Source organism: Phocoena phocoena, chromosome 1, assembly GCF_963924675.1.
Source record: "Phocoena phocoena chromosome 1, mPhoPho1.1, whole genome shotgun sequence".
NCBI lineage: Eukaryota > Metazoa > Chordata > Mammalia > Artiodactyla > Phocoenidae > Phocoena > Phocoena phocoena.
Genome location: NC_089219.1, coordinates 18,440,106 through 18,451,370, shown reverse-complemented (window position 1 = coordinate 18,451,370; position 11,265 = coordinate 18,440,106). Strand labels below are relative to the sequence as shown.

General features: G+C 44.9%; 1 protein-coding gene across 1 annotated transcript; it reads right to left on the bottom strand.

Annotated features, from left to right (window-relative positions):
- Positions 1-816: 816 nt before the first annotated feature.
- On the bottom strand, positions 817-7,279 carry PITHD1 (PITH domain containing 1). Its single transcript, XM_065885510.1, has 6 exons — positions 6,988-7,279; positions 6,309-6,352; positions 5,875-5,952; positions 3,066-3,170; positions 2,298-2,406; positions 817-1,759 (listed from the first exon to the last, which is right to left on the bottom strand). Exons 1-6 carry the CDS (start codon positions 7,183-7,185, stop codon positions 1,658-1,660), a joined length of 636 nt encoding a protein of 211 aa, XP_065741582.1. The 5' UTR covers positions 7,186-7,279; the 3' UTR covers positions 817-1,657.
- Between the last annotated feature and the right edge of the window lie 3,986 nt (positions 7,280-11,265).

Below are 11,265 nucleotides of genomic sequence, written 5' to 3'. Positions count from 1 at the left end.
ATGGTTAGTCTGCTCTAACACTTCTAACTTTATTTTCCCCCTACTCCAAATTAAAACATAGCCCTTCTTTATCTCCAAATGACCCAACTGAAATAAAAAGGCTGTGGCGGAGGAGTGAGTAGGACCCTTGGTGCATCGAGAATTGTATTTGCATTCTGGTTGATTTCAGGCTGCATTTTTAGAAATTGAGGCTCGGGCAAGGCTTGGTGGTGGCAGGCTTTCCCCAGGATAAGCTGGAGAAACAGGCTAGCAACAGTGTGGGCCAATCCCTCAGAGGCATTCTCTCAATAGGATTAAATTCAACACTAATTTCCATTATCAAGTGTTTCTATTTTCTGCAAAGGAGAGAATACTGACCACTTTAAATCCCCTCTTTTAGGATACTTAAATTCTGTCCAATTGCTGTACTGACTTTCAAATCTTAAGTCGAACTTCTTGGGTCTACCTTCAGACCTTAGGAGCTGCTCACTTCACTTTCCTCACCATCATTTCTTCTGATGAGCTCCAGAATCTGTTCTCCCTTGTTTTTGTAAACATCACCTCACAACTTACTTCCTTACCTAAGAAATGGAATATAAGGTTTTTAACCTCACCTTCTTCTTTACAAAATGTGGGTGGGTGGGTGGGTGTAGGAGCGTTTTTAGCCTACTGTACAGAATTAAACCTGACCTTTCCTGGAGATACTGATCTAGTGTCGATTTAATCGTGGCACTTATCATCTACCTGGTCCAAAACAACAACAAATTTCAAAGTTTCATACAGTTCTCAGTAAAGGTTTCATGAGTACTACCAAGAACTCAAAAGAATATACAAACATTAAGTCTGGCAAGGATTTATTAGGAAGCTTATTAGTCACAGTGAATAAAAATCCATGAACAGAAGAACTGAGATCTCCAAATTGGCAACTGGGCTTACAACACTAGTTAGAAGCTAATAAATATTAAGGATGTCCCAAGAGGAATCTTATCTAAGTCCCAATCTTACCCCGACCAGGATCCCAACAAACACAGAAACGATGCCCATGCTCTCCTCAGACTGCTTACCTGGTTAGCAGGAAAAAAGAACTTCTTCTCAAGCTATTACGCATTATCAGGAGATTCTTGCTCTTCTAACTATAACCATGGGACACTAGCGCACGACAGACAACTCCAAGCTGGGCAGCTTGACAAGAATGGTGAAAGGTGACAGGGAGAAGGAGCGCGCAGGGACAAGGACTTCTAGCTCGACACCCTCCTGGTGGTTAATACGAACACAATGCTGAGGCTTCACAGAGTTTACTGTAGCCCAGGAGGAGTCTCCATTTAAAAAAAACAAGTCACACAAAAATCCTGCCACAAAGCATCAAGACACTTGGGATCCCGTGGCCACATTAACTGGGAAGGCAGGCATTATCCATGACTGCCAGGTGCTGACCACCCCAAGACCCAACTTCTGCAGGGCCCCAGAGAACCACGATTGTCCCTCGGCACCCACACGACCCTTCCCGGGGGTGTGGTGTCTTCCGTAGGTCAGGTTTCTGCAGCAAGCCCCAAAGACAAAGCTTGGCAGAGGCTGTGGCAGCCAACTCTCTCTGGAGCCCCATCTCTCTCTGTCTTTCCCAACAGTATGTCGTACATCTTCACTGACACAACGCCTCTGTGGGAGCCTTGGCCAGCCCTTAGGAAATAAAGTGTGTCTGTGGGGTAACCTGATGGACCCTGTGGTCAGCTGGGTTGGCCGATGCTTCATAATTGCAGATGGTCACCTCATGTCGGCGAAGCTGCAAGAAAATTGAGAGGCTGGGTCAGCCGGCCATTGCCTAGACCACTCAATGGAGTGGTCCTTATTCAGGTTCATTTCTAGAAGTCATCATCTAATCTATTCCCCGTTCTGATACTTTTTATCCTGAGAAGCCTGGGTAAGATCGAATCAATGATTCACCCCATCACTTAGAAGATTCATTCCTCCACTATAATGGAGGCACCATGAGAAGAAGACCTTGTCTATCTTGTTTATCACCCTATCTCTGGTGCCCAGAACAAGAAAGGTTACCAACAATGATAAATGAAGGAAAGAATTTTAAGGTGAAAAACTGCATTGATATCAGCTGTATTATTTCAACCTCCTTAAAATTCCTATAGCCTGTCAAATGAGACGGACAGTTTATAGTGATGAAACCAAGAAAAACCAGACTGGGAGCAATCAGTGTCTCACTTGCTCTTTTTCCTTTCCTTCAAGCTCCTACCACCACAGCATGCAGATATACAAACATATGTACACATATTAGAGGGGCAATAATACTTCCAACCCCATCTTACCTCAGTCCATTCTCCTCTCAGGCCAATATAAAAGACCTTTGTGGTATCGGCTCCAAAGTTTTTTGAAATATGAATTGAGAGATGATAGACATTTGAAAAACGAGAAATTCTGGAGGATGAAAGAGTGGAGAGAGAAGACAACAATTAAGAGTTCAGTGAGAAGCTCACTACCCATGTCAAAAAAGTCAATTCCAGCTCCATCTTGTGGTAAAACCCAGGCAAACGTCAGAGAACAATCTTGGGGTCTTACGTCTCATTCTTCTCCTTTGCGCAAGCAGTGAATACAGTGAACATTTACTGAACATCTGCCAGATCTTGTCCAAGGCAATAGGGACAGAAAATTAATCAACACTGCCCCTGCCTGCAAGGAACAGGAATGAGAAATGCTGTGCGACCACGCAGGGATCTGAAAGCAAGCTCAGTAGGAAAATGAGAGAGGTAAGGTGGTCACATGTAACTTGGCTGCTGTAAGCCCACTACGCAAAGAGGAATTCTGAAAACATCTTTCCTAAGACCATACTAGGAGCTCATTCAAATCTGTCAATTGCTTCCAGGTTAACAAGTCTGTGGCTTGCACTGAACCTCTGCCTAAACTTGACCAAGCCTAGGATCAGGCCTCTCCACTGTTTTAACTTGTTTCTGATGCTAAGGAAGCAGGAGATGGGCCAAAAACAATTGCAAGCCCACTAAATGCTAATGCACAGATGCTCACTGCAAGTGAGGGAGCGCCTGCCATTCTCAGAAGCCAAAGAGAGGCCCAGTGCTTACTTTGTAGCATACTCTAGTTCTCCTGTAAGATCCCGGTTCAGACTAAAGGTCTGATCTGGCTCCCTGTCTGTATCATCAAAGCTCATCTGTGGAATGTTCTTGTACCTGAGAAAGGAAAGGGGAGAAAAATCAAGAAATGTGCATTATCACATTTTTCAGGTTCTCAGAACTTCCTACTGACTCCTCAACTGCCCTCGGTTCTATCAACAGGAGATCAAATTTTGGAAACGGCATTTTACTGGCATTTATACACAAATATCTTTAATCCAACAAGAGCTGAGAACTGCAACATAAGCCAGTGGCATCTTTGAGTGGGTTAAGAGCGCATGAGAAGCAATACACAAAGCGATAGCTCAAACTGGGTCACATGCAGCAAATGCATGGAGAAAATAAGCAACTCAGCACATTCAGACCAAGCTGAGGATGTTAAATAAAACAGCTTACTCATGGGGAAAAAATACTTTGGCAGAAACGTCTTAAACACAGTTAAGAGATAAGATCAGGCAACCCAACACTCAAGCATTTTTCTGTGTTCAAAATTACCCTATATACAGAGTCATCTTACAAGTCTTAAAAAAATACAACTTGGGGATTTCCATTTTGAAGAAAGCACAAAAGGCCGCCAACTCACAATGGGCTTTGGAAAGTTAAGTAAAACTGCTCGTGAAGAAACAAATTTTCAAAGACATATCTAAGAAACAGCAGTCTCCTCTGTAACTCACAAATTCTAAAGGACTGGGCCACACCCCCCCCCCCAATCTCTAGTGTCTTATTAACACACCCACATGGGAGGGGCCTAGATATTAGCTGCAGCAAAATGCAGGTAACATAGGAAAGCAAATGTTTGCTTCAAAGTGTTTCTAAGAATGATGCACAGAATAATAATAATAGTGAACACTTATAAGCAGCATTATGAGAGGCAGTGTAGCACTGTGGTTAAAAGCAGTGTCTCTGGAGCCAGACTTCCTAGGTTTAAAGTCTGGTTCTGTCACTGACCAGCTGTGTAATTTTGGGCAAGTGATTTAATCTGTCTCTTAGTTCATCATCTGTAAAATGGGGATAGTGATAGTACATATCCCATACAGCTGATGTGGATATTGAATCAATTCTAAGAGACACACTTGTTAAAAAATTTTACTATGGAAAATTTCAAACATACATAAGAGTAAAGAGAAAAATATAATGAATCTCCATATACTTATTACTGAGCTTCAAGATCATGCCAATTTTGCCTATCACCCCCATTTTGTTTGCGCTTGATATTCTCAAGCAATCTCAAATGTATCATTTCATTCATAAATATGTCCGTATATATCTCTACAAAGTAAGGACTTCGTAAAAAAAAATACCATTTTACAATGAACAACTTAACAATTAGCAATAATTCTTTAATATCATCTAACACCTAGTTTGTGTTCAAATTTCACTAATTTAAGGTCTCAAGCTAACTTTTCTGAATGTATCAGTGACATGTCATAGTTGAACAGATACTGCTTTTTTCTTTATCAACGGTACATAAAATACTGGTGCATTTTATAATCAATGACATCTTAGATTTGATAAAGTGCAAAGTGCTTAGAACCGAGGGCTCTATAAGCATTTGCACCTGCCTTTCCAAAACCAGGCACATACTATGGAATTCCCTGGCTGTCCAGTGGTTAGGACTCTGCTCTTTCACTGTTGAGGGCCCAGGTTCAATCCCTGTTCGGGGAACTAAGATCCCACAAGCTGTGCAGTGCAGCCAACCCCCCTACCCAAAACCAACCAACAAACAAAACAAAACGGGGCACATACTACGTTCCAGATTTATTCTAAGCTCTTTACATGTTATAGCTCATTTCTCTCCACAATCTTAAGAGGTTCAGACTATTACTGCCATTTTACATATGGAAACATTGGGATACAGAGAAGTAACGCCCAAGTCATGCAGCTAGCAAGCGGTACAGCCAGAATTTGAACCCGAGTATTTACCCCAGAGCCCCCTCTTAACTACAACACAACATGGATGTCTAGTCTTGTCCAGTCAATCCATCTCACAAGTAAACGAGTCCCAGAAAGCATCACCTCAAACGTACTTTGTTTCCTTACAATGATTAAATATGTGGATTTGCTTTCAAATTCATGTTTCTAACATTCAAAAATAGTGTCCACTTCTTAAATCTCTCATTTAAATTGATCAATTTTTCAGAAGAACTTTTTATGTAAAGTTCTTCTGATATTTGCTTCTGCAGCCCTCAGAAAGCAGTGTCCCCTCCTCTAGAAAGTCTACGCTGGAATAAGGCAACTTGTCAGAAAAGGAGTACTAGCTCTAGTATGAACAGATTCCATGTTACAAGAGGTATATAGAACTTTGCTAACTAAAGGCCATGTAAACTCAGAGGGACTGCTTCCATCTCAACAAAACACACGGGAAGATTGTAATTGTCTGAAACAGCAAGGGAAGATGTTGAAGCTAACCCCAAAGTAGACTCCTGAAAGATCATTTGAGATCTGCAGCTGGGTTATTAAGAAAACTGCAAAGTCATCAACAGTTGGCATTTATAGGATGCCAATGGTGCCACAGCAAATACTTTGAAGAGAGACAAGCTGTTGGCGCTAAAGATACTCAATCTAAAAATGTCGTTAATTCAGGAAGAGACAGATAAGTGTATTTCAATGCAGAACAAACATAAGACTTTTTTTTAAGAGGGGGAGGGGATATTTAACCCAGTAAAAAGAAAAAATTAGACTATTCTGGAATAAAGTGCTACCAGAGAAAAGAGAAAAAGGGATAGGAGCTTCTTGAGGGCCTAGACCCTTTGCCACTTACAGTCTCATCTCAGAGGGGTGTGAGTCATCATCTTCTCCCATTATAATGATACCTTTGAGCTTGACATTGCCTGTAAATCTGCCAGAATGCAAAAAAGAGGGTTGTCAACCTGGGGTTCAATCTCTGCTGTGCTGTGTGACCCTGGGCAAGGCCCTTCCCCTTACTGGGCTTCAGTTTACTCATGTGTCAGACTTGTGCTAGATAATTTCTAAGATCATGTCTGCCTCTGGTTCTAAAAAATTTACCTTGACTTCTCAGTTATCTTTTAACAAATACGTCTTTTTTGCACCAAGAAAGCTACTCACACCCACCTCAGTAATTTACCCCATTTCCAGAAACAGAGGTGTGCTCTTGACACAACCATGGAATGAATCCTGGTAAGGCAAATGGGTACAGCCTCTTTAGCCTGAGGCAAGCACCAAAGAAATACTTACGGAATATTAAACAGAAGCTCTTCATCTGCATCACTTTCAACAAACTGGAGGGGAGAAGGAGGAGAGAGGAGAAAGCAACAAATATTTGCTGAGCGCCTACGATTTCAGGCATCTTCCACCCTGCTTTACAGCTGGAGTGCAATGCAGATAGTCAACCGCCCTCAGTCTTCCAGCACTTATTAACTTCCTGCACCAACTAGCCTCCTGAAATTGTGTGCAGAGATCTGGGCCTATGCGGTCCACAGCTTTCAAATGGCTCTACGCCCCACAATGGTAAATACTCTAGATAGGATAACGTGCTTCATCTCCCTAGGCTGGTCTTCGGTCTTCATCAGGTGGTAAGTAGTCAGGCAGCCACTAGGACCAGTGGTCAAACGGTAGGGAAAACGCCCTGATGGGTCATCCTCCCTCACTACCCCCCGCAGCCCTGGAACTGAACGTTGGCCGTGTAAAGCAAAGCGCCCTTTCCCGTCTCTGGGCCTCGGCTCCTCTACCTACAAAATGGGGAGATTCGACCCTGTTCGCCTCTCAAAGGGGTGGCAGGAGACGGGCACGGGAAAGCGCTTGGCAATCGGGCCGTGGTTATTTTTAACTTCAGAAATGAGACTGACAGAGCAGACGGGCGGCCTGAGGCCCCGCGCGGGTCCCCGCCCGCCCACCCAGGCCCCGGAAGGCCCACCTTGGAGCGGTCGGTCCGCTCCTCCCACGGCTTGAAGACGCCGCGGCCGCTGCCCTCGCGGCTCTCGTTGAGACACTGCAGCCGCTCCAGGTCGATGCGCAGGTACAGGCCGTAGGCCAGGCCGCGCTGCTCGGGAGGCTCCTCACGTTCGGCGGCGCAGCGACAGCCGCCCCCGCCGTGACTGTGGCCATGCGACATGGCGACGCCGCCGCCCGCGCGTCCCCGTGCCCTGCCGCCGCCACCCGCGCCTCGCTCGTTTCGCTCCGGCCGCCAAGCGCGCCGCGACCGCCGCGTCGTAAAAGGCGCCCCTGTGCGGCGCAAGCGCGTGGGGAGAAGAGGGCGGGGCTCGGAGAGGGTCTATGTTTGCTAAGGCGCTTCCGAGGGCCGGGAAATTAAGATTGGCTCTTTCAGTCCTGGACACGGATGCTATTGTAGTCCCAGCTTCACAGATGGGGAAACTGAAAAGCAGAGAGTAAACTGGTGTTCCGAGTAAATGGTGGGGCTGGGTTTCGAATCCTCCTCCTCCTTAGGCTAAAGTCTGTTCTCTTTTCGTTTACCACCAACTTTTTTTTTTCTTTTTTCGGTACGCGGGCCTCTCACTGTTGTGGCCTCTCCCGTTGCGGAGCACAGGCTCCGGACGCGCAGGCTCAGCGGTCATGGCTCACGGGCGCAGCCACTCCGCGGCATGTGGGATCCTCCCGGACCGGGGCACGAACCCATGTCCCCTGCATCGGCAGGCGGACTCTCAACCACTGCGCCACCAGGGAAGCCCACCACCAGCGTTCTTTGGGAGCTGGTGGCGCAGTGATAAGGCCCTGAAGAGTAGGGAGCACAACGTTATCACTGCCGCCCATGTGCACGCTTAGGCGCTTAGAGCTCACAAACCCACTTTCATAACCACTTTCTTCAGAGTGGGCTTAGTGGTCGAGACCACAGGATTTATGGACAGCTGAATCTGGAGACAAGTCCTGGGTCTGTTATTGACTGTGTGACACCTGAGTAAGTCATGTTCCCCATCCTGAGACTTTTTGTTCCTCGTCTGTAAAGTGGGAATGGTAATATCTGTTTCATAGGATCACAGTGGGTATTAAATGAAATAATGCTCTTCAAGAACTCAGCATAGTGGCTGACACATGGTAAGAATTCAATAGTTGAGTCAGATCTTGGTTGAAATCCAAGCACTGCCACTTCCTAGCTTTGTGGCCTTGGGCAAGTGATTTAACCTCTCTGAGTCTCAGTTTACCCTCTGTAAAATAAAAGGATTGGGCTAGATGACCTTTAAGTCCCCTCCCCATGTGATGTTTCAGAGCAGTTCTTTCAAACAGCTGGTTGTGACCTATTGATATGTCTTAAAATCCATTTAGAGGATTGTGACCGGCATTAAAAATTTAAATAGAATAAAATAGAAAATTCAGAATGTATTACACATTTTAGTCTCCACTTATGGAACTTTTGTTTCAGCTTCTTGTATACTCAGGTGCAGTTTACAATGTTTTTCATCTTTTGGGTTGAGATCGAGAGTGGAAAGCCACTGTTTAGAGTTGAAATGATTCTGGTTTCGGGGTAGAATGCGTTCTTACTTCTTGGTGGAGACGGGGAGAGATAGGAAGTTGAGAGAGTTAAGAGATACTTTGGATAGCCCCTACCCTTCACTCTGGCTCTGAAGTATCCAGACCAGACTGGGGGCTGCAAACGAAAATAAACATCTGCTCAAGTTCCATTCAGAAATATTTTGATGTCCTAGTTCAATTCTTTGTGAAGAAGGCAAGCTTGGTTCTGGTTCAGCTAGCTCAATGTTATGACTTATTCCTGCCTTCACATTACAGTTTCAGGGAAGGGGACTGGCAAGTGCTAAACGCTTAGCGAATATTTGTTTGATAGAATGATACGCTCAGTAGCCTTTCTTTGGGAAGACTGTATCCCGCTGCAGGACTAACCCAGGACTTCTACTCACTTTGGGCTTCTTTCCTATCATTTGCATCATTGTCGTCCTTTAGTGGTTTATCGAGCAGTGTGTGCCAGACACGGTGCCAAGCACGTTATGTAGTTCATGGAGTTCATCTCAGTTATTTGTCACATGATCTTTGAGAGATAGGGAGTGTTACCCAATATTACCCCCAATTTGAAGGTGAGGAAAATTGAGGCTGAAAGAGGTAAATTAACTTGCCCAAGATCAGATAAGTTTGGGAAATTACTAGGTTTTGAGCCTAGTTTGTTTTCCTGAAACAAAAAGGTATACATGAAGTAAATATGTTGTATCGATTAGCTTATACCATGTAACAAATCACCCCAAAACTTAAAATCTTTCAACAACAGCATTTAGTATTTCTCATGCTTCTGTAGATCACCTGGTCAGTTCTTTTCTGGGCAAGTTGGGTGGGCTGATTAGTTTGGAATAGCCTCACTCACAAGTCTTGTTGATATGGACTGTCAGCTGAGGTGATGGCCACAAGTCTCCTGCAGACTACCAGAACTCAGACACATTGTTGCAGTTGCTGAGTTCCAGGAGCACAGGAGGGAAGACCCAACTGCACAAGCACCTGTTAACCATCAACCTCTATCATTTTTGTGAATGTCCCGTCAGCCAAAACGAGTTTCATTGGCCAAATCCAAATTCAAGGGTGGAGAGATAGACTTCACCTTTCAATTGGAAGAACTACAAAATACTGTGGCTCCCTGCTCTTCCCCCCACAATAGACCCATACTGGTTACCTTTGTTGTGTAACAAATTACTCCCAAATTTAACCGCTTAAAACAACAGTCAGCATTCATCTCACAATTTCTGCAAGTCAAGAATTTAGGAGCAGCTTTGCTGGAGGGCTGGAGGGTTCTGTCTTGGCTCTCTCACGAACCTCAAGTCTTCTGAAAGCTTGATGGAGCTGGACAATCCAGTTCCAAGATGGTGCTCTCGTATGGCTGGCAAGTTGGTGCAGGCTGTTGGCACGAGGCCTCACCATATACACCGCTCCGTAGGACTTCTTGAGTGTCCTAGTGACATGGTGGCTGGCTTTCACCAGAGCAAGTGATCAAAGAGAGAGCAAAGTAGAAACCGCAGTGTCTTTTATGGCCTAGCCATAGAAATCACATATTGTTGATTCTAAAATATTGCACGGTTCCATAGGTCAGCCATATTCAGTGTGAGAGGGAACAACATAAGGGTGTGAATACCAAGAGGTAGAACTCATTAGAGGCCCCCTTGTAGGTGGCTACCACACTGCCATACATATTAAGTGACCACTGAAAATGTCTTTAAATTTCTCTTGTATTTAATTGGTAATTTGGATGAGGATAGAATCTCTCAGAATTTTGAAGCTATTGCTCTGTTGTCTTCTAGCTTTGAGAAATACAATGCCATTCTGATTCCTGATTCTTTGTGTGGGTTTCCCTCATTCCATTTCTGGAAGCTTTTAAGATCTTCTTTTGGTCCCTAGTGTTCTGAAATGCAGTGCTGTGGCTCTTCTGTCACTCATTGTGCTGGATACCTGACGGACCTTTTCAATTTCGAGACCCTAGAACAGAACGTGAGCATACAGGTTAAGACACCTGTACGCCTGTGCACAAGGCCCCTTGCAGGGACACATTTTAGGGGTAAGAGAAGAGGGGTGGGGCTCGGGCCCTGTTCTCTCCCATTCCACCACCTTCTAGTGCAGAGCTCCAAAGGCTCAGAAATCTGAAGGTGGCCTCCAGGTCACTGCGAAGGTTCTTTTGTCCAGGTAGCAGAATATTCTAGCTGTATTTCTTGTTTGTTTGTTTTTGGCCAGGCTGTGCGGCTTACAGGATCTTAGTTCCCCCACCAGGGATCAAACCCGGGCCCATAGCAGTGAAAGCACAGAGTCCTAACCACTGGGCAACCAGGGACTTGCCTAGGCTGTATTTTATTTAACTGTTCGTTAGCTCCGTTTATAACTTTTTAAGTACACCACCATTTGTACTCTTGCCTCAATCCCGCAAATACTGAGTATGGCCTGCTGGGCAAGTTGCTTAGCCTCTCTAAGCCTCAGACTTGTCATATATAAAATGGGAATAGTAAGAGTACCTACTCTGTAGGGTTTTATTATGAGGGCGGTATGAATAATGTATGAGAAAGGTTTGGAACAACATCTGGTGGGTTGGAAAAGGGTAGATAGTGTCCATTACTTAGTGTCAGCTCAGCACCCCCGTCTGGTTCAGTGGGAAATTGCAATTGCTAAGGGGGTTGGATTTGGAAGAAACCAGCTCTTGCAAGGTAGCCTGGCTCTGATTTGCGGATAATGCCTTTCGCCTCTCCTTACTCTGTCT